Consider the following 24,547-nt stretch of genomic DNA (forward strand, 5'->3'; position numbering starts at 1 on the left):
AAAAAAAAAAAAAAAAACGAAATAAAATAAAATAAAATAAAATAGCCACTCCTCAAAAAAATTATTTTCCACACATGGGGAATATGTGTAGAGACCGGCAAAGGATGGCAGAGGTGAATTCCCAAAACATCCATTTCTAGAAATCAAAATCCCTACTCTTCACCTTGGACATAAGCTGGTTTCCTGGCACTCTGCTGCCTAAAAGTTAAAAAGTTAAGACATGTTAGGTTCATCTTTGAAAAACAACTTCGTGGATATCACCAAAAAGGCACAGAGAAGTAGCAGCACTGATTCTTACAAAACTCTTCAGAGGCACATACGAAAATAAAATGAGTCATGGGCAGTTTTGGAAGTTACTGGTAAATAATGATGGGTTTTAAGAACAAAAGAAATTTCAGAGGTAAAATACTTTGCCTGTTTTTATTTATAGTTCAAGAAATATAACCATACCTCAATAAGACTAGGGGCAGGGGAAGAAATACAGTTTGGCCATTAATATATTGTCTAGGTCAAGGTTTAAAACAAAAACTTCAGAACTGTTAGTTTTTATCTAGTCCATAATTCATTGTTGATTATTTCTCTCCTCACTGAGAGAGAAAGAAGACAGAGGGAAGATCCTTAAGAACAATTATTATATGATAAAAATTCTGGGTTAAACTTATAACCAATATCAAATATTGAATAAGGGAAAATTACACTCTAATACAGTATGAGTTTTCAGAAAATATCTTTGTATCTGCAAATGTGTTTATAGTTATGTCAAAAGATATATTTTATGGATTCTGGGGAAATGTGTTAATAATTCTCAGAAATAAGCAAGGGCAAGTAGAACCTCCCTGCTTAGCTTCTGAAGTTAGCACATGCAACAAAAGTTGTCCAGAGTTAAAATTACCCTAGGAAATCCCTTAAATAACCCCTATAGTATAATGCACATGGTTTCGTGTGTGAATACCCTTTATGGTAATTTTTTCACATACTCGCGTTTGAGAACTATTGTGCTAGATTGAAGAAATTAACAAAGGAAAGTCTCTAGGTAGACATCTGATAATTTAAACCAATCTTGTCTTTTGATTAAATGGCAAAACTTAACAGAAAAAGAAAGAAAAAAAGGGATGATGAGCTCTAAATTGTTTCTGGTTATTTGCAAGGTTACCTCCTTTAATTTTTAATGTTGAGCCTCTATGATTCTAGTACATGTTAAGTGGATGTGTTTGCTTTTGTGAGGATCAAACAAGACAGGGGAGTATATCTTGGAGTTCCAAATTCTAAAAGCATCTTAAAAGTACATATGGCGTCACTCCACTTCACATTATTATACAGGAGAATAGTTTGGCTTCTTTGACATAAAAATTTTGCTTTCAAATGATGTTTTAACTGCACTCAACTTTTTGTGTCCATTCCTATTTCTAACTACGTCTTTGACAGCAATGATCCTATCACACCTACATGGGCAGCAGTTTTCCTGCAAACTTTTAAATGAATAAATCCAATATAAATTCTGTCACAACACATGTGATGTACCGAGACTTTTTGTTATAAGTAAACTATATTTCAATTTCAATACTACCTTTGTTCTTGACCTAATTATGACCCTCTGTAATAACCCAGTTCACCACAGAGTCTTTAGTATAGGGATTCCCCTTGTTATGAAGCAGAAGTTACACAGAGAAACTTTACAAAATCGTGGGATGTGATGACTGGTGTGACCTTGAAAATTTCACCAGGATGAATACTGACTAAACTGCATTGCAATTGACTTGAGTTTTTCTATGCTCTTATCAGAAGAAAGCACACATATTTAGAAATGTTATTTTTCTTTCTTTTGCTTTTTTCTTTTTCTCTTTTTTCACTTCTTTCCTTTGCCGTGGCGAAGTGAGTTACAAGCTCCCAAAAGGCCTGAAGACTCAACACAGCTTGGGTTGTGGACCGGATTTCTCCCACATGAGTTTGGTGGCCGGGTCAGACAGAATGATATTAGTATATTTAATTTTCAAAACACACACAGTGGAACAGATGTGTTTTATAGGAACTGAAAAATGAAGTTCAGAAGTAAGGGGGTCTGGGTAATGTTCTGGTACAATATGGTTAGAGATCACTGTATGAAACTAATTCCTGCTGATAATCATAACTTGTCTCTGTGAAAACTAGTTTATAATATTTTTGTATAGCACTATGGAGAATATCAAAGCTACCAAGATTTGAAACAGTGCAGCAGGAGCTCCAGAACTTTATGTAAATTACCCCACAACATGGAACACATTAACTTGAGGGTTTCAGGAATTTGGACCTCAGAATGCCTAGGATGTGGGTTTAATGGAAATGCAGTATTATGACAATCAGTTTTTCTCTGGAGACAGAATTTTTTAAGGTGCATGCAAATGTATAATTGAGCATTGACATATTACATCATAGTGATACGTTTTAAACAACCCATATCTGCTTCACAATATTTATTTCACTGAAATACCACTGGATATTTAAAGATTCCTCCTTTAGAGTCCAGCCATCTGAATAAATGAACAGTACACTGAGGTGAGCCAGTCAACTCTCAGATGGGGCCAGGACTCAAAGGCTCACACATACACAAAGCACTTCTTCTGGAAAAAATGTTTCTGGGTTTTCAACATAAATCAGGGTCAACACATAATACAATCATACTCTAGTACATTTAAAAGCTGGAAAACAGTCTAACTAGGACGGTGATGCTTCCAGCAAACCCTCAGGCCAAATAGCAATCAGAAAGAGAATTTATGGCTTTGTGATCAAACCCCATCTCTGTTCAAGTCTGTGAAGGGGTTGCCTGCTCTCCTGAGGAAATTTTAAATGGGAGTTAGAAAACTATACTTTCGCCGTGGTGACTTACAGGATTTCTTTTTTCTTTTTCTTTTTTCTTTTCCTTTTCCTTCCCTTTTCAACTGTAGCCACAAATGGATATACTTGTGAGTAATACTAAATTCCAGAAGCCTTGATGTTCACACCAGAACAATTAAATTACATATTTATAATAAAAGAATAAGCCAAATCTTTATGAGTGAAATTCTTTATACATCACTTACAAATAGTAGCAATAAGAAGATTAAACAATAATAAATTTTCTTGATGGTAAAAAAAAGTCTGTTACAGTACACAAAAGTGTGTCAAATTGCCAATTGAATTCAGAATGTGCCAGATAAAATCAAGTATATTATTGTTTTCGTCATTTTTTTTAATATAAAATATAAAGCATAAAGCTAAGAGTTGCTTATTGCGCAGCAGAGCTGGAAATGCCTGGATCAACAGATCAACACGTATGCATTGATCATATATTATATTCCTAGATATGTGCTAGAACAAAGTGATAAAAAGAATATAAGATAAATATATATAGAAGAGAGAATATAATACACGAAGGGTTGGGGCTTTCTGCAGAGTGACACATACAGATACAGAACACTCTTCAACTAATACAATGGACTGCTGGATAAATACACCCTTTAGAAACCTAAAATGTAGCTTATCTCAAAAAAAAAAAAAAAAAAAGGAAAGATAAAAGGGAAGATTAGATGCTAGAAGAAAAGAGCAGAGGAGGCAGGGAATACAAGGCCAGAGCTGGAGTTTCAATGCTCCAATCAAGCCATGAAATGTGGCCTTGAATCTATGAGAGCTGTGTGAGCTGGAAATGATAATCTTCTCAAAGATACTCAATACATGAACAAATACTAGAAAAATAAACAGTGGCCTAGAGAAGTGGCAAGGAAGCTTTTAATCCACCCTCTGCTAGAGATAGGAGGAAAATGAAAGTGTTCTGTGAGAAACTGAAAAGCTAAAATTGTCCTACAAGTGAGCGTGGTTCAGGTATCCATAGCAGAGAAATTAACATATAACTGAGTAACACGAAATTGCTGGGGCCCCCAAATAAAGACATGCTGAATACCACAGAGATGCTTTTCTATGCCAAAGCACCTGAGAAGCCCAGGGATAAAACAATCCCCACTGAGAAAGAGCTCATAGTAAAAATTTAAATGCACACACATACACACATACATTTTAAAAAAAATCCTGAGGGGGATTTTAGCATATGCAGCAAATGGAAAATGTATACCACAAATATAAGAAGCAATGGAGGAACAGAAAAAATAGTGTAAAGTAAGAATTAAAAAAAAAATTAAAGAGATAAGAAATAGAAATAATGAGGAACAGCAAGGGACTGAAAAGTACATACATTTAAACATAAACTAAATAAAAAGTCTCAAAATCTGAATATAGTTATTGAGATTAAAAATCTGATGATCTGGTTAAAAAATGATTATATGGAGAAGAAGATAAAATTAGGAAGCTGGAACATGGAAATGCCATAGAGGGAGTTATGGAAACAAAATAGGAAAAAGAATTGGTGACATGGAAATCTGACATGTCTGATTGGAGTTAAGGAAGAGGAAATAAAAAGAACGATGGAGAGGTGATGCTAGAAGCGGTAATGGATGCTAATATTGCAGAAGTGAAGGGGAAAGAAGACACGTATCCCTCAACTGAAAAACCACAATGAAGCCCAAGAAAGGTAAAAAGAAACAAAGAAACAAACTACATGTCATTTAGTGAAACTGCAGAAGACTAGGGACGAAGACATAAATCTTAATGGAAACCAGAAACAAAAGATATATTAGGTTAAGAGGAAAATATAAATATATCAGACTTTTGGCCAAACAGTAAAGAAATATCTTCAAATCTCAACAAATCTCTACATATCAACTGTCAGCCAATAACCCTATGCCAGCTAACCTGTCATTTAAGATTGAAGGTGAAGTGAAATCATTTTCAGATAAAAATGTTTAGTAATCATAAACCACTGTTACAAAAATCATAGAAAAATGTATGTTTTATACTTCAGGAAAAATGAAATTAAAACCAAAAGGAAATATGGGAGGCAATTTTAAAAAGGGGAAAAGAAAGACCAACAAGGAGGGGGGCAGACTTTGGAAAAGCGACTGAATATTGATTTGTTTACAATAAGTTGAATAATATTAATCAATAACAAATAAGAGGTTAAAACTAGTTAGACTTAAATACTAGAGAGTAATAACTTTGGAAATAGAGGGGTAAGATTTAAAGCATTATTAAATCAACTACAAACATTACAACGTACAACTAAGCAATAAAAGAACTGAAATGTATGATACCCAAAATAGTAAACAAATGTTTGCAAAATACACACACACATACACACATCATAGTCAATGTAGTATACAGTATGGGGCAAGAAGAGAGGATGAAGGAAGCATAGCAAACACATAATAAATTGAAACTGATGAAATAAACTCTTAAAAATGTTGGAAATCACTAAATATGTAAATGGATTTTACTTGCCAATAAAGGAGATTCTCAGACTGGATTTAAAATTTTAATCCAGGGGCACCTGGGGGCTCAGTCAGTTAAGTGTCTGACTCTAAGTTTCAGCTCAGGTCATAATCCCAGGGTCCTGAGATCCAGCCTCACATTAGGCTCTGGGCTACAGGGGGTTTGCTTGAGATTCTCTCTCCCTCTGCCCCTCTCAAATAAAGTCTTTAAAAATTTTTAATCTGATCATATTATGTTAATAATCTATACATATATATTCACACATATTGATATAGAAAGATTTAAAGAAAAAAATAGCATGTTATATATTGTCAATTAAGTAGAAGAATAATAATAGTGATATTTGATACAGTAGACTTTAAGGCAAAATGTTTTAAAGATCAAGCATTATAACTTAATATTACAAAATGAACAATGTACCATAAACATGTAACAATGCAGAATCTGGATGTGCCACACAATATAATCTTAAAACACACACAAAAAATTACAAAAATGAAATTGAGAAGTCCACGAGTATGGCTCGAGATTTTAATCTCGCTCAGAAATGTACAGATTATCAAGTAAAATTTTAGTAAGAGAAGAGAAGATTAAAGCATGATAAATAAGATACATATATATATGATGTCTCATTTTAGAGCAAATAAAAAGAAAATGATATACTGAACCACAGGAACTGTGGTTCCTGACTAAAAAGTAGTAATAATAAAATAAATAAATATACTAAAAAACAAATACTTGGAATCTAAATAATATACTGATAAATAATCCACTAGTTGACATAATTTATAAGGGGGATTATTATATATAACTAAATGACAATAAAAATATTTCATGTCAAATTTGTGGGATGCATCTAAAATCATAAACAGGAATAGACAAAACTATCAATAGGAGAAAAGAAAAAATATATAAACATTGATAAATTTAACCAATTAAATACTATAAGGCAGATAAAAAGTAGATAAACATTTAATTAAAATGAATTAAAGTTTTATATTCTAATGTGGATAAATCTAAAAAACAAAACTGAGTGATATTATAACAGTATGGCATTTATTTATTTATTTATTTATTTATTTATTTATTTATTTTAGAAACAGCAAAAACTGGCATATATTGTTTAAAATTACAAGTAAATGGAATATATTACATCACATAGAGGAATGACATGTGTAATATTACTTGACTACTGTATGTGTGTATCTTACAAATTTTTGTTTTACTATTTTGGAAGTTTTATATTTCAATTCTTTGAAAAAAAACAAAAAACAAAAACAACCTTGAGATCATGACCTAAGCCAAAATCAAGAGTCGGATGTTTAACCAACTGAACCACTCAGGTGCCCCTATTTCAGTTAGTAGTTAGTCTGTATAATAATTACATTAGACAGAAAAGGAGAGGAGATAAGGGAGTATGTTTTAAATGTCCTGATACAAATGTATTTCTTTCAAAAACCTGAATAAAAGTATACTGAATAGCCAAAGGAATCTTGAGAAGGAAGAACAAAGCTGGAGGCATGACACTTTCTGATTTTAAACTATTTATGAAGCTGTAGTAATCAAACCAGCATGGTATTATCATAAAAACAGACATAGAGATCAGTAAAACAGAAAAGGCCATAAATAAATCCATATCTACATTGCCAATTAATTTATGACAAAGGAGCCAAGAATATATGGAGAAAGGGTAGTCTCTTCAATAAATGGTGCTGGGAAGACCTAGTGGTCACACACAAAAGAATGAAACTGGACCTATATCTAATAACACACAAAAATCAATTCAAAATAGATTAAAGACTTAAATTTAAGAGCTGAAACTATAAAATTTTTAAAAGAAAATGTAGAAGGCAAGCGCCTTGACATTGGTCTTGGCAAGGGTTTTTGAATTTGACAACAAAAGCAAAAATAGGTAATATCCATAATACAACTCATTTGACTCAGTAGCAAAAAGACAAAAAGGAAAACAAAACCAATGAAAAATGGTCAGAAAATCTGAGTAGGCATTTTTCAAAGAAGACATAAAAATGCCCAACAGGTACATGAAAAGGAAGTCAACATCACTAATCATCAGGAATGCAAATCAAAACCATAATGAGATATAACTTTACAATGGTTAGGGTGTCTATTATCAAAAAGACAAGATAAAAATAGAGCTACCCTATGACCCAGCAATTCTACTACGAGGTATTTATCCAACATAGTGATTCAAAGGGCCACATGCACCCCAATGTTTATAGCAGCAATGTTCATAATAGCCAAAATGTGGAAAGAGCCCAGATGTCCATTGACAGTTGAATGGAAAAAGAAGATGTGATGTGTGTATATATTATACACACACACACACACACACACACACACACACACAATGGAATATTACTCAGCCACCAAAAAGAATGAAATCTTGACGTTTGCAACGACATGGATAGAACTAGAGGGTATTACGCTAAGTGAAATAAGTCAATCAGAGAAAGACAACCACCACAGGATTTCACTCATATGTAGAATTTGAGAAATGAAACAGATGAACATAGGGGAAGGGAAGGTAAAATAAAATAAGATGAAAATTGAGAGGGAGGCAAACCATAAGAGATGCTGAACTCTAGGAAACAAACTGAGGGTTGCTGGAGGTGAGGTGGGTGGAGGGAAGGGATTAATTGGGTGGTGGGCATTAAGGAAGGTATTTGATAATGAGCACTGGGTGTCACATGCAACTGATGAATCACTAAATTCTACCTCTGAAACTAATAAAAAATAATAAAAAGGCAAGAGATAACAAATGCTGACAAGGATGTACAGGAAAGGGAACTCTTGCGCACTGTTGGTGGGAAAGAAAACTGGTACAGCTACTATAGCAAACAGCATGGAGGGTCCTCAAGAAATTAAAAACAGAGCTATCATATGATCCAACATTCCTATTTCTGGATGTATATCCAAAGGTAATGAAATTATTAACTCTAAGAAATATATGTACACCCGTGTTCATTGCAGCATTATTCATAATAGCCAAAGTATGAAAACAACCTATGTCTGCTGACAGATGAATGAATAAAGAAAATGTAGTATTTCTATACAATGGAATATTATTCAGCCTTAAAAAAGAAGGAAATCTTGTCAAGTTTGTGGATGAACTTGGAGGTCATTATGGTAAGTGAATCAGCCAGACAGAGTAAGACAAATATTGCATGGTTTCACTTATAATCAGGATCTTGAAAAAAAAAAAAAAAGTCAAATGCATAGAAAAAAAGAGTAGGAAAAAGTCAGTGACTGAAGGCTGAAGGGCTGGGGAAATCAGGAGAGGCTGTTAAAAGGGTACAAACTTTAAGTTATAAAATGAGAAGTTCTGAGGATCTAATGCATAACATGGTAAAACTATAGTTATATACTATATAGCACTGGATTGTATAATTGAAATAAAATATAGCTGATACTACTGTACTATATAATTGAAATTTGCTGAGAGTTGAATGGTCTAACCAAAAAAAAAAGAAAGAAAGAAAAGAAAAAGAAAAAGTAATGGATGTGTAAATTAACTCAATGGGGCAATCCTTTCGGAATGTATATGTACATCAAATCAGGTATATACTTTGACATTTTTTGTCAATTATATCGCAATAAAGCTGAAAAAAAATTTAAAAAACATAAACTCTGACTAGATTTGGTTAGTGTTAAGTCATGGTTTTAAAAATGTCATTTTATTTTTCTGTGGTTCTGAAAAAATTATTCTGTAAAAATTTTTTTAATTAAACAAAAAAAAGGAAGGATGCAAAAAGATCTGTGGAGATTCAGGATCGCTTCAGAGTAGACAGAGGTGCTACTTCTCCTGGCTTAAGCACTGAATTAGACCTGAAGTGGAAAAAGAGCCAATGCCGCTGTAGTATGAGGTTCATAGTCAATCTTATTGTAGAGATGACTGGCCTGAGTCTTTTAGAACATACCAGAGAGTTAAAGTAAAATTGAACAAGTCTTTCTACAGAGGCTATTCAAAACCAAACTTAAGAATGAACATCTCAATTGATGCTTTTGTAGAATACTATTAAAAATTTTAAAATATGTGACATTAATTGAGTAAGAGATTATTTAAAGTGGGAAAATCTGGCAGAATCATGTTTGGTAAGAAAGAGTAAATTCATTAATTTACTGATCAAATTTTTATTGATTACCTCCATGTATGAGTTATCTATATAATATACATCAACATAAAGGGGGTAAATAAGCCATTTATTCAGCAAATGATTATTAATTTTGAATCAGTTACCAACCAGGCCATTTCTACTCTTATGGGATTTGAATAGAATAGATAATACAGATCCCTGCACAATTACAAAACAGGATGCTGTGTGTAGCAGGGGCACATTATACAGTTTAGGAATTTGAGGAACGTATTTTGGAAGAATAAACTGCCTGAAACACAGTATCTCCTCAACTGGGTAGTTATAGATGAATGACTGCATGACTGAATCAAATTTAAACGGAGACAGTAGGTTATAAAGAAGAGTTTGCTAGCTGAAAAAAAAGAAGGGAAGGTTTTGGGGACACAGACAACAATCAGGGGAGAAAGAAATGACTCCCTGGAAGAATTAAGAGACAATCAGAGAGGTCTAACTACAAAAGCATTAGAAAAGAAGAGAGAGAGAAACATGAGGCTTGCAAGAGACAGGGCCGGCAACTGAGGGGGGTTTTCATCGCAGAGTAATATGAAGAGATTTGTTCGTAAGCCCCTGGCTGTCTTCTACAGCATGGAGCCTGACACACTGGACAAGGGGCCTGTGAGGACACTGTTCAATAAGCTGATGATGACAGTGGCCAGAACTAGAGTACGACGGGCTATGGGGATAGAGAGAAAAAGATGGATTTAAAGGATTTTAGGGGTTTAAACTGAGAGTGAATGAGTTCTCCAAGGAGTATATACATAAGAAAATATTTTTATGCTCTCCCGATAATCCCCTAACATATTTCCAGACAAACCAGACAGCTCATTACATGTTTCCTGAACACACCCCAGATCTCTCCTGTTATACAGTTCTTCACACTCACTCCCTCTAACTCTCTTCCCCTCTAGTCCCATTTCTTTAAATCCCACTGTCAAGGTGGGCCTCCAGTGACCTCTTTCATGGAATCTTCTGTGATCACAGTTCTTCTGCAAAGTACAGAATCTCCATCTCCTCTAAACCACCATTTTTTAAAATTTTTTCTTTTAGGAGCGCCTGGGTGGTGCAGTCGTTAAGCGTCTGCCTTCTGCTCAGGGCATGATCCCAGTGTTCTGGGATCGAGCCCCACATCAGCCTTCTCTGCTAGGAGTCTGCTTCTTCCTCTCCCACTCCCCCTGCTTGTGTTTCCTCTCTTGGTTGCTGTCTCTCTCTGTCAAATAAATAAATAAAATATTAAAAAAATATATTTCTTTTACTGCATTTACTACATATTGTCTGCTATGATGGCTATTTTGTATCTTAGGTACCTACCTCACTGTGCCTTCAGGCCAGGGAAAATATTCCAAATTCAATGTATTTCTCTCTAAACTACTTGACATACTGTTTTGTGCATATCAAAGTTAGTCTTTAGATGTAATACATTACAATGTGTTATTACATTAATAATATGCTGCATTAATCCACAAATACTCCATTAAATGTGGATTTGTAACTTATTTCAATAGAATATTAACTTCATTTTAGAAGTGCTTAAAATTTATTTATTTGTTTGTTTTAAAGATTGATTTATTTGTTTGAGAGAGAGCATGAGGGAGAACACAAGCAGGGGGAGGGGCAGAGGGAGAGGGAGAAGCGGACTCCTCACAGAGCAGGGAGCCTGATGCGGGGCTCCATCCTAGGACCCTGAGATAATGACCTGAGCCAAAGGCAGAAGCTTAACTGACTGAACTGCCCAGATTACCAAGAAGTGCTTAAATTTTAGAGCTGATTGTAAAACCAAGTCTCAAACTGGCTATTGATTGATGTCATATATAATAATAATTATCATATATGGTTTTTAATATCTGTTCCTTGAAATAAACATTAGCTTAATTTTTAAAAAAGTAGGTGTCCAAAGTGATATATGTAGGCTTATAATGATGCTATTTTCTCTGATGATATTCTAAATCTTATAAAATAATGAAAACCATAAGAGCATTCAATAGAGTTGAGAGATTAGGAACAATAAAATTACGATACTAAAATTTTTAATAATTTGGTTTTATCTCCCCCAAGATTAGAAGGAGAGGCAAAACGGATAACCTTATTTTTTACTTTTCTGAATCAGTGTGCCTCCCTGGTACTGGGCCAGTAGAAAATGTAAACGAATCATTTGGTCCCTATTTGGCTTCTGGATATTGAGGACATGTGTGTCGGCTCAGTTACAGGGTGATTTCCATGAATCTATTCCAACCCTTCTGGAAGTAACGCTCATCTGTCAATTCCTTGAGCCAGAACTCTGCTCTTATATGTCATCTATCAAAACTCTGGAATCTGGTAATGCTGACTGCTGCAGAGGTGCCTTTCACGAGATAACAACTTTACCTGCATCATCATCACAGAATGGGGGGGGGGGGGGGAATGTCATGATTAAAAAAAAAAAAATTCCTCCTTGTTTTTCTCTTTGAATTCTTTATTTCCCTTGCTGAGACCAAGGGCGATAGTGGCAACCATACACATAATTCTCTTCCCCCCCCAAAAAACCAAGCACAGCTTCTTGATTTCATAGCAGTCAACTTTGATATTTTTTTTCTCCTTGCTGAGGAGTTCGATATGCTACCTTGCCTTTGTTTGCAAGCATACTGGAACTGTAGAGTCCTTTTAAACAGAGAATGAACATATGGGAGCTCTTTTTTTTTTTTTATTTTATTTTTTTTTTGTAAAACTATTGTGCAGTTGAATGTTAAACATGCCATCCATAAAATTAGATTTCAGCATCTGCTTCCTTCAAGGAATAGCCACTTGCCCTCCCTCTGGAGAGAAATTCCACACAAGGAACACAGTTTTACCTCTCCTGTGTATCTGAAGTATCTGTGAATTAGCATGTGATTGCTAAATGTATGTTGTGCAGTTTCATTAATTTCATATGCACACACATGGGCCTGTGATATACTCAGGATCAAGTGTTGCATTTGATTGGATTTTACATTCAATGCAAATAACACTTTAAGATCTATGGGTGTAGAGGAAGCATGATAGTTAGAATCCAATAACCTTTGCAAATTTGAAATGAATGACCAAAAGGCAATTTAAAGAAAATATTGAAATCCAGTTTCTTTCAAAACCTAGAATTTGTGATCAAAATCTAAAATGTCACAGTAATTGGTATCCCTAATTTGATCATTATTCCTGTTCAATTTAGCATGGAAACTAAGGGTTACTAGAAATGCTATTATTTGGGGGACCTTGGTGGTTCGGTCAGTTAAGCATCTGATTCTTGGTTTCGGCTCAGGTCATGATGTCAGGGTCCTGAGATCAAGCCCTGCATCGAGCTCCGCTCTGAGCAGAGCCCACTGGTCCCTCTTCGTCTTCTCCCCAGATCTCTCTCTCTCTCTCTGCCTCATAAATAAGGTAAAAAAATGCTATTATTTGATATAGAAGATACAATTAGAAGATACAAAATTTGATAAAATTACAGCTTCAGGGATATCATCTTTATGTTACATTGAAATTCTCCACCAAATTTTCAAGTGGAAAGTGAGTACTTTCCTTATCCCTGTAAAGAGGATAATTTTCAGAAAAAAAGCGAATCTCATGTAAATATAAGAATTAGACCTTTTTAAGAGATTGTGCTTGGTGAGGAAACCAGGCAGATCTTACAACTTGTTCAAAAAGAATGTTAAAAACAGGCACATTTACAAAGCATTAAAATGAATGTGCAATAGCAGGCAAAATTTATTTTTGTCATGTGGGTCAGGGAGGCTAGACAGAACAAAATTTACATGTCTGCAGATAAGAATTATTTTACATTGCTATCAGTTATCTGTTATTTATAGAGCTGTAAAATAGCTTCCCTAGAATAAGAATCTGATACCTGAAAAGTTCTTTTCTAAGAGTTTAGACGATATATAGTTTTTCACTGAAGCACACATTTTTTCTGTATCCTTGATTAATATCTGCCCCTACCCATTTAGAATTTATTATTATGATGACTACATTTAACTTCAAAGAAAGAGCAATGCTATGGCATTTGAATTATTGAGATCTGTACAATTAATTGATTCCTGATAAAGTATAAAATAAACTATGAATATGCAAATCTACAAACTATTTCCATCAGCAGTGTTTTGGAAAATGTACTAAAAGTACACGCTCTAAGCAAAGATGGCTGAAGAAATCACACTTTCAAGCTGTCAGATAGAAATTCTATTATTTGAAGTATTATTTTGATGAAATTTGATATATAATTTTTCCTCATACTGATGTGTGTCAGGATTATTACATATGGGTAACAAGAATAAAACAGGGATTTAAATTCACTGGAGAAGTCAGAGAGCTGCTCAAAGGTATGGTGTACCTCCCTATCAAGTCTTCCATAAAGTTCTAGAGTAAAAACAACCTAAAAGGAAAAAAAAAAAACTTCACAGAGCCCCACTATTCTTTGGAACTATATACTGTGGCCAAATGTTTGACCTCTAACTATCTTATACCTCTTCCTCATCATCCCAAGCCCCTGGAACTCTGTACTTTTGAAAATTCTCCTCTATTGTTTGTCTGAGTACCACTTTCCTTCCCTAATACTAAGTAATTAGCTAGGACTGCCCATGGGAAATATGATACAATGGTTTGGGCCATGAATACGATCAAAGCAGTTAGCAATTTTGGCAGTATTAGTAACAGGGTCCGATTATATCTACATTTTAAAAAGTTATTTTTGCTTCATATTACACATCTAGTAATATTGGGAGGAATTTAAACTTTGTGTAACAAAATATATGCATTGGTTATAGAAATATTGGAAAGCAGGGATATTATAAAGAAAATAAAAATAAAGATCCTAATTCAGGAGTAAGGGGCAAGAACTGGGGAGACGCTATCAACATTTGGTATGGTTCCTTCAATTTTTTTTTTCTTTTTTTTAAATTCAATACATGCTAAAATCATACTAATACTTTGATATATTTTTTATTTAACACATTGTGAACATTTTCCTATGTGATTACATATTTTTCAAAAATAAGTTTCTCAAGGATTGTGCAGTGTTTCATTGTATTACTATTCACAATTTTCATCCATTCCCCTGAAACTGAGCATTCCATATGCTCCTGAAAATTTGCCTTTATAAATAATAAGGTGATAGTGATCTTTGTACAATAATCCTTCAGCTAATCTTTATATTTTTTCCCCATCCTCCTTCCCTGCCTTTGTCCCTCTCTTCCCTTCTCTTTCTTCCTCCTGATCTTCATACCATCTCCTTCTCTTAATCTTTACGTTTTCTTATGATTTATTTTTGTGGTTGGACTTACTGTGTCAAAGACTACAAATATTTTAAATTTCTCAATACATACTGCCAAAGCCCCTTGTAAAATTGTGTGAAAATGCATAATCTTACCCGAAGTATAAAAGTCTGTGCATCTCATTATACTCACACCAATCCTGGTATTATCTGTTTTTTAAAATATATGTTAATCCAAGAGATGAAGTCAACTTAATGATTTTTATTGAAACTTTTTTTTATATAATTGCTAAGGTGATTCAGTTCCTATTAAAATTGTTACTCATACTAGCTCAGAATAAGAATCCAATACTAATCCCAAAGATCATTCCTTTTTCATATAAGTAAATAAGTATGTCTTGGTTTATGAAATATTCGGGGAAGACAAGCAAGGACACAGTATAAATATTTTAAGGAATCTTCTTAATTATTTGAGTGTTGGTTAAACTGATTGATTCAAATTCTTATATTCATTCTGTGAAACTTGGGTTTTTTGACAGTTTTTTTTCCATAGATCTCTTCTCCCCGAGGCATCTAGGCTCCTCTCCCACTATTCGACTCATACTACATTCTCAATACTTGTCAAATGAATGAAAGAAACAAGTCAGCCTCTACTGTGATATGCCATTTCACATGTGTGAATGTGACCAAAGTTTGTCCTGGCTTTTTCTGCTCTAGTCCTGTTTATCCTCTTCCCTAAATAACAACCAGCCTTTCTCACATCAGATTTTATTGGCTAACAATTTATCAATCTTGGGTCTGGAGGATATCCAAAAAGCAGAACTTTGAGCTCTATGTTACCTCTTCATAACATCTAATGATTCACTCTTTACTTTAAATATCACTGGACTATGTCTGTGTCTAAACTCACACTGACACGCCAAGGAGATGATCTGCCCTGGAAGAAGTCAGTTTGCTCTTTGATTTCAGGAATGCTACATTGTTTGGCCACATCAGATGTGACCTTAGAAAATTCAGTTAAGCTGTGAGATAGTAATTATCTTCTGACATCAATCCTGAGAAGGACATTTTGAGTCGATGTTCAATGAGAAAAAGTGGAAATATATTAATCACAACATAATTTTCTACAAGTCCTATATTAACAAACAATCCTTGATGTTCCACTCCATTGCTTAGCTTATTGAGTTATGCTACATTTTTAAAGAGAGGAAACATGGGGCCAGAATTTCTGTTCAGGTAGGGTTGGCTTTTGAGAAAAAAAAAAAAAATTCTCTCTGCATGGGACCTAGGACCTTTACTTTATTATCAGCCCTGGAGAAAATAACCCTGGAGAATGTCAGCTTGCTCACTGATCCATAGCAAATCATTTTGGCACCTAACAGTACACTAAATTACTCTCAAACCTTAATTTCCAACTATTTTTAGGGGGAAAAATTGGATCATAATCATTGTAGGTATGTATAACTCATCATTACAGTCATTTTCTACAGAGTTTCATATCCATGAAAAATAACCTAACAGAAAACAGCATTATAAAATCAATAAAAAGGAAAACTAAGAAACACAGCCCTTAGATTAAGCATCTCAAACAAAAGATCATCTAGCAGAGGAAAGGCAAGGTCCATTAATTACAGTTAAGGAAGAATGTTAAATTATTAACTAATTACCTGAAAAAGCCAGACAAATGCAAAACCCCTACCTTAATCTCATCTATTTTTCTAGAACCAGGTTATCCCTATTCTACCCGTTTCTCCCATTGTTTTGGATAAAACTTGTGTTTCTTTCCATAGTGTTTCTTTCCACAGGAAATTAAAGTCTATACTTTTCCAACAGGCAATAGTACAAGTCTCTACTTTGGTGGGCAAGTGATAAAATATATCTTAAATTAACAGGTAGTTTTGAGGCACATGTGGCCAAAACCTGAGTTGAAGACTTTCCAAATGTTGACAAAGCACACTTCATGGAGGGCATGGAACATCCCAAAAGATCCATAGAGCTCAAGAAAAGGTAATTAAAGCCAACCCTGCAAGCTATAAACCTGGAAAAGGGCTTTTGAGAGGCAGAGTTTGAGGAAAGAGAGATACATACAAGGAGAAGTAAAGAAAGCCTGAAGAAAAAAGGGTGGAGGAGTTGGGAAAGGGTCAACTCAAACAGCCAAGAGGCAAAACTAGAAAATAAAATACTAAGAGAATCACATATTGGAAAAACAAAGGGGCAAGTCACTACGAGAAAAAGAGGAAGGAAGCAAAATAACTAAAGGAAAATAAGTAAAAGACACCAAGAGATAGAAAAGATCACTTAAAAAAGCTATCTGGCATTTATTCCTGTTTTACCATAGCCATTATCTGCCAAAGCTAAAATTACAGTATTCCTCTGCGATTCACGGTAATAGACTCAGCCAGGTGCATTATCTGTAAGCATGCTCATTCAGGAGAAAAATTAGCCAATCATGGGTCTGGATGTGAATTTAAGGAACAAGAATAACTGAAAGCTCTCCAAATGATATTTATGCAGTGGTCCAATCAAAATTGCATAAATTACTGAATTCAATTGCCAGGAAAAGGGGTTAAATTTAATACAGCTAGACAGCTGAGCAGCTGCTTTCATGATTTAAATAAAAACAAGCTGAAACCTTTGCTGTCAGCCCAGTGATATATGACTTGTAATGGGATGTTTCCAACCTTCACTTCCATATGGCCGCCTACACTTTAGGTAATGCTCCTTGCCTCTAGTGCAACTAACTTTTTAGAAAACATCTGGGTCCCATTCCTGCTCTGTTAGCTACAATGCTGCCTCCTACAAACGCAAATGATTCATTGGACAACATCCCTTCACTTCAGGATCAAATTAGGGAGTTTCATTGATAATTTTATCATGTTTACAAGGAGAGACACTGTACGTGAACATGGCATGCATTCAGTCTGCAGAATTCCTTCACACAGTGTTCATACTATACACAGTATAGATAACATATTTAAAATTAAAGGTGAAATTTAGTGGTTGGAATTAGGAAAAAAAAAAAAAATGAAAGGCTAGCCCCCACAGGGTGGAATCTTTGTCTTGCTACTGCCTTACCCCTTTATAAGAAATTTCTCTTCATTGACACATTCTCTGTGCCCTTCTGAAGAATAAAGGTAAAGCAAGATAAAAAGACAAACATCCAAACAGTAGCTCAGGCACAAGGGGAAAAAGTGCTGAGAATTTTGCCAATTTCACAAAACTTTCACTCATGTCAAGGTCAAATCAAAATTTAAGATAAAGAATTTATTCTACTGTGACAAAGTTCATGGAAAAATGGAAAAATTAAGTAAACTCTACCCCTACCACGGGGCTCAAACTCAGGACCCCAAGATCGACTACTGACGGAGCCAGCTAGGCGTACTAAAAATTTAATACGTAAAATACTCATGACTTGAACCAAATCATTTTTGTGTCTTGCAAACCAAACCATGGTGCTCATGTCTTCTAACAAGATACTGACTAGTGTAGAGTCCAAAATATGCTAGATGCTGCCCTGCAAAGGGAGTTAGAAACATTCTCTTGATACTCGATACTTTATTGTGCCCCCAGTGACCAACTTGCCTTTCCTGACAATAGTTTAATACAAACCACATTTTCCATTGTTAATTCATGAAACCCAAATTCATGTTAAAATTTATACAATTTACATTAATATCACATTTTAAAATGCTATGCGATTTGCATACATTTCTCATTAGAAAAAACCCTCTACACATAGGCCCATACAACATTTTAAACCCAATTTTTCAAAATGATTATTTTTCTCATGAAAAGCTGACAAAAAGCAGGAAGAGGAGGGAGCAAAAGAAGGAGCAGTGGCCCTCCTAGCAGCTCAGGAGTGACTGGCTGCACGCGTTTTGAGAACCCTGGGTCAAGAAAGGAGGGGGGGAAAAAAGCATTAAGAGCTAAAGCAGTGTTTTCCTTTTTCTTACAAAAACAGCACAAACGTTCTTACATGTTCCCTCTTACAAAGTGATGAACTTATTGGTACTCTGGAAAATTAAAGGTCCATAAAGTTCACAATAAGGATAATTGGGGGGGGGGGGGTGTCCAGTTCCTGCTTAAAAACTGATGTGCTGTTTTCCAGGCCCGACCTGGCAGGCCTCACAGCAGGCTTGCTGCGGTTTGGAGGGAGCTGCAGGCGGAGAATCAGCCTTTTCACAAAGGCACATGCTCTTTCACATCCTGACAAGCTTAGCCCAGGCAACTTCATTCCTGTCACTTCACTGAGGCCTTGGGCAGAGGGCTTCTTCGGGCGCCTCTGCAGAGGCCTCCTCAAGGGGAAAAATAAGGGAAACTTTGAAGACTCTACTCTTGAGTACAAAGTACTTTTCCACTCCTGAAGCCCTTCTGTCTTGCTCTTTCCCCAACCCAGGGCCCATAAAACTGCTGGAGCATTTTATTTGGGGCTCCCTCGGCAGTGAGAAGTGACTCCCACATCCACCTGTGTGGGAAAACGGCATGGGGAGAGTTGGTGCTCTCTCTGGTTTTAGACTCCTGCTGATACCAAGCAGTGCTAGAGGCTTAATCATTTCCGGTTTGCAGCTTTAATCAGCAACTCTGACACCTGGCAGCTCAGCTCTCTCTCACCCAGCTTAGCTGAGCCCGGGACAATAATACTGAGCAAAATTCACTCATTTACAATTTAAAGTATCATAAGAAGAGGCTTTTCAGAGCATCACAACATATAAAGTGTTTCCCCTTTAATTTCTCATTAATTCCTGAATATATCTGTTTGACTATTGTAGCAGGGCAAACAGAGGTTACAGAAGGACAGGAGTATGATTATTGTCACACTGGGATGCTTGCTCAACTTTTAATGTCTTTTTTTATCCTTTTTGTTTCACAATCAAAATCTATAAATAAGAGAGTTTGATGGATGCTGCTTCTATATTTATCTCTCGCTACCCCAGCAATGTAAGCCAATGTATACACTTCTGGTCCTCAACATTTCCCACCCGATCTGAAGGCAAAGATCAAACTGTCATTTCTCACATCACGAGCTTCCTTTGAAGTCCCATTTTGTATTTAACATAATGCAAAATTTGAATTACAGTTTATGATGCCAGTTTGTTCCAAGGTAAAAATGTGTTAAACATCATGCCATTTAAGAAAGTCTATATCCATGTTTATGCAACAGCTTTGCATAAGGAACGACCCTACTCAGCTGATATGCATATTCCACTCGGCAAAGCAAAATCTAGTGGAGTCAGATGTGGGTTAGGAACTTAGATCTCTCAGGCATTACTGAATTATCTGTGGGGATAATGTTACTGGCCTTGCAGGACTCTATGAGAATAAAATGAAATAATGTGATCTTCAACACCTATTTTTGTCTCTCTTCTGCACCTCTTTTCACATGTAACTGGTTTAAAAGCTGTTCAACTTTGTGGTCCAGACACAGCATGGTGTCACGGCCAAAGTAACACCATGACAATCAAAAATAATGGGAAGGTAATTCATATATTCATTGCAGACCTTACAAAAATGCCAAGGGGGGGGGGGTTACACACAGAAAATAAAAAGCTCTTAAAATCCTTTTCACTATTTCCTTCCCAAGTCATATTTGTCATGTAAGTGTATCTGCTCTCAATCTCTCTCACAAAAATCTCCGAAGTGATTTTTTTTAAATTTCTTATCCTCCCTTCTGCTGAATGTTTTCTTCTCTTTTCCTCAGCTTTCAGATCTCTTCAGTGAAAAGCATTCTACCCTCTCCATCACTCATTTGCTCACTCGGTTCAACAACTGCCCAAGATCCTGGCTGGTAATGCCAACTGCTCATCACCAGGCAAGGGAGGTGGAGACACCGAGGGTCCGCGTGCATCTGGAGAACAGGATTTGTGAAGCTAAATGACTTGCACAAGATCACAGACTGTGCTCTTTTCTCCTGCTTCCTTTACTCCGTCTCTCCCCACTGTCCCTGTCCCGGTGCTCTCTTTTAACAAACCATACAGCCTTAATCACATATCAACATGTCAGAATACATGAGGCACAAAAATGAGTCTTGCACCACTGCTCACTTGATAGACAAGAGGATTGCAGAAGAGCTGGGAGTGATCAGTTAATGAACATCAAAGTATTTGATGGAGAAAAGAGCTCTGCCTTTATAACTTAGAATGTCTGTGCTACGACTTTAAGAACGTGTGCTACACAGCAATGAAAAAAACCCACCAATGAGTAAAATCTGGATCAAAGGAAGTTTTATCTAACAAAATTGCCCCAATTACAGTTCAACACTCCAGTACTTTTTAAAAACACAGTATTTACACCAATATTTAACTTTAAATGGACAAACCAGACACACACACACACAATCTCACAAAAATTCCATCTGGTTTGGCAGGTATGTAGTATTTGCAATAGTAACTAAATGCAGGATAGGAGGAGGAGAAGGAAGAACACAGAAGTGCTAAAGAGAAAACAGAAGAAAGCATTTTCAAGAATAAAGAGAGTTCCTGAAATAGTGAATCATGGCAGAGATGTAATTTTACATCATGATTCCTAACATAAAGTCAGACCACTGCTCTAAAGAAATCATAACTTATTTTTTGATTCATATCAACTTAAAAAAAAAAAAAAAGAACAAGAACTCAAAGAGAAAAATTGAGGACATCAGGAAAAGAGAAAGGCAAAGACTGGCCTGCAAATCTATAGACTTTTACACAAACATATTACTTTTAAGCTTTGGACTACTCTGAACAAGTTTGATGAAAAGTGTGGTAAAATGAATCCACACAAAGCACCAGCCACAGCTCGGTAGGTACTGTACACCCTTCGCTGGCTGGATGTAAGAAAACACTCTTCCTGGAATCATAACATGTATAGTGAAGGTGCAGGCAAGAAAACAGCCTACCCCAGGGAGCTGGAGGGAGAGCATGGAGAATCAGTTAAAAAATGATGGCAGAATACAGAGGTCACCAGGGGCTGGGGAAGGGGAATTAAGGAGCTAAAAAAAAAATTTTTTTTTGAGAGAGAGAGAACATGAGAGCGAGCAGTGGTGGGGCAGGGGGTGGCGAGGGAAAGGGAGGGAGAGAGAGAATGTTAAGCAGGCTCCATGCCCAACCCTAATGTGGGGCTCCATCTCACAACCCTGAGATGACAATCTGAGCTGAAATCAAGAGTCAGACACTTAACCAACTGAGCCACCTACATGCCTCAGGAGTCATTGGTTAAAAGTTACAGAGTTTTTGTTTTGGGTGATGGAAAAGCTTTAGAGATAGTTACATAACATTGTGAATATATCTGACCACTGAATTCTACACTTGAAATGCTGACTTAATATACACTGAACTGTGCGCAGAGAAATGGTCAAATTGGTCAACTGCAGATTGTGTATATTTTACCAGAATTAAAAATAAAAGAAGTAACAAAGCAGCTGATACCAAACCAAACCAAAACAAAAACACAAAAACAAAATTGATGGCAGAGCATAAAAACCAAAAGGAGATTAACAATAGCAATAGATTAACCATACCCAAAAGCCCTTGCCACCTAGGCTGGAGAGCCAAGGGAGGGAAAACATAATCACCAGAGTCTGGAAGCCAAGGTTCCTGCAAGGACTGGAACAACAGTGGAAGCTTTCCAACAGGAGATGAAACCACAAGGGAGACACAACCACTGCTGAAGACGCTGCCCCAAACAGTCAGAGGGGAAGATACTCTGGCTTCTGCTTTCCTTCTAACTACCAATTTCCTGTTGCTGCCCTGTGTGGCCAGAAGTAGGAGGAAGACAGAGGTTAAGGAGCCCAGCAATGCTGTTTGCAGGGTTCGGTCTCTGTAATCCAGAGCAGAACAAAGAAAAGGCAGGAAATGGATGTGGGAGAAACAAGCAAACAACCCACACAAAACATGCATCGCTCACAGTGTAGTTGGGCATATCTCAAAGGAAACTCATCAAAAATATTACAAGGAGTTGACCAAAATATAAAACATTAGAGGAAAAAGAAAAGGTCAAAATAAATCTTTACCTGAAACTCAACCACTAACAAGCACCTCTGGAAAATGATTAAAAACAGTCTTCCCATCCATTTACTTTTTAGACCACAGGTGAATTTATGTTTAACAAGTAAATTATAACTTGAATCTTCCAGTGTGGGGATCATTATTTCCTATCTCACAGGGGATGTCCTCATTTTCTTGCCATCTTGGAGTACTTTATTCCATGTGAATGACTATCTTCCCAAGATCAGTGTCATACTTCATATCTTCATTCTCCCAAGATAGCAAAGAATCAAAAATATCCTGACTTGCTAATCTGCTGACGCCTTACTTGGACACTGGTCTTGTCTATACTCAAACCATTTTCATAATATGCCACCCAAGAAAATAGTTTACAAAAGAGCTCTTAGTGAGACACTTTATTCTTTAAAACCCAACCATGCCTTTTTTCTCTTACAGCATAAATTCTTACAGTCTTTGGTCTACAGCAAGGGTCAGCAAAATTTTTCTGGAAGGGAACACACAGTACATATTTTAAGTTTTGCAGGCCATATGGTCTCCGTTACAACCACTTAATCCGCCACCCTATGTAAAAGCAGCCACAGACAATCTGTAAACAAATGGGAGTGGTCATATTCCAATAAAACTTTATTTATGTACACTGAACTTGAATTTCATATAATTTCAGGTGTCACAAAATATTATTCTTCTTTGGGCTATTATGCTACTATTTAAGCATATAAAAACCATTTTTAGCTTTCCAGCAGTAAAAACAAAACAAAACAAAAAAAATCCTGTAGACACCTGGTTTGTTTACAAATAACACTTTCTAAGATCCGGCCTCACATTCTTTTTCAGTCTTATGTCTCCCCACCTTCCACTCTTACCTATGGTTTAGTTGGCTGAGCTACTTACTGTTCTCAGAGCACATTAGGTTGTTTGCTACAATTCTCCTCTGCCTGGAATGACTTCTCTTTCTTCTACGAATCCTGCAAATGCCTGCTCAGAGACCCTTCTTGAGACTCTCACCGACCACTACTGCAATCACTGGAGAGTGGTGGCTCCTGCTGGTGTAGCTACAATCAGAAATAAGTTCTTTTTTGTTTTCTTTTCTTTTGTTTTGGTTTTCTTAGAGACAAATTAATTATTGTTTTGGAAAACAGATCCTAACGAAGAAAACAGAGGTTGAGATCATTGTCACCGCCAATAGACATGGACTCTTGGGGACCTGTAGATGAAATGCTGTGAAATGATACTGATGACTTTTAAAACATTACTTTTTAAAAACAGACTGTAAACAAGGCAATTTTGTGTTTTGGAATGAAAAACTTGTTCAATTTTTTTTTTAGACTAAGTCAGGAGATTGTAAAGAAATTCCACACAAAAGTCCAATTCTTCTCTGCCTTATTCTTCTCTGCCTTTTGGTATCCTTTAGAAGACGATTCCTAGAAGCATTACTAGTGGATGGGAACCTTGAAGAAAAACTTCATAACAGTTGCCAAATACTAAAAATATTAAATAAAGGAAAATGAGATACTGCTCTCTATGTCATTAGCATTAGCAAGAGGGGCAAGTTTAAGGAATTTAAGTCATATGTTGTGAAATGTTCCTGGTGTATAACAATTTAAAGACAGACCATGGAAAGGATTCCTTAGTTTAAGACAGTTATTCTGAAGATTTTAAGAATAATACTCTCTCTGGATATAATTAACAGGATTTTGTATACTAAGATATGACTTTATAGATCTTGTTAAAAATCTATGTTTTTATGGTGTTTCTAAGATGTTATTGTGCTTTTCATAAATTTAGAGATCATACGTTTATTAACAAATTAGTCAATGGACAAAAGGAACCAGCTTTTGATTGGTAAGTAGGGCAAAAGGAGATAA

At 35.8% G+C, this 24,547-nt stretch overlaps 1 protein-coding gene across 11 annotated transcripts in view; it reads right to left on the reverse strand.

Annotated features, from left to right (window-relative positions):
- The window catches only part of AGMO (alkylglycerol monooxygenase), a 366,688-nt gene that overhangs the window by 35,433 nt on the left and 306,708 nt on the right, over window positions 1-24,547 (reverse strand). For 6 of the 11 annotated variants that reach the window (XR_008956467.1, XR_008956465.1, XR_008956468.1 and 3 more), the window contains one exon: window positions 1,811-23,734. The exons of the other annotated variants lie outside the window; for them this stretch is intronic. Coding sequence is in view for 3 of the 6 variants with exons in the window: in XM_048213152.2 (XP_048069109.1) it covers window positions 23,684-23,734 (51 nt within the window). In the remaining 3 variants the exon portion in view is untranslated. Of the gene's footprint in view, window positions 1-1,810; window positions 23,735-24,547 lie in introns of those variants that run through there. 11 annotated transcript variants of the gene reach the window in all.

Source organism: Ursus arctos, unplaced genomic scaffold (genome assembly GCF_023065955.2).
Source record: "Ursus arctos isolate Adak ecotype North America unplaced genomic scaffold, UrsArc2.0 scaffold_3, whole genome shotgun sequence".
Lineage (NCBI taxonomy): Eukaryota > Metazoa > Chordata > Mammalia > Carnivora > Ursidae > Ursus > Ursus arctos.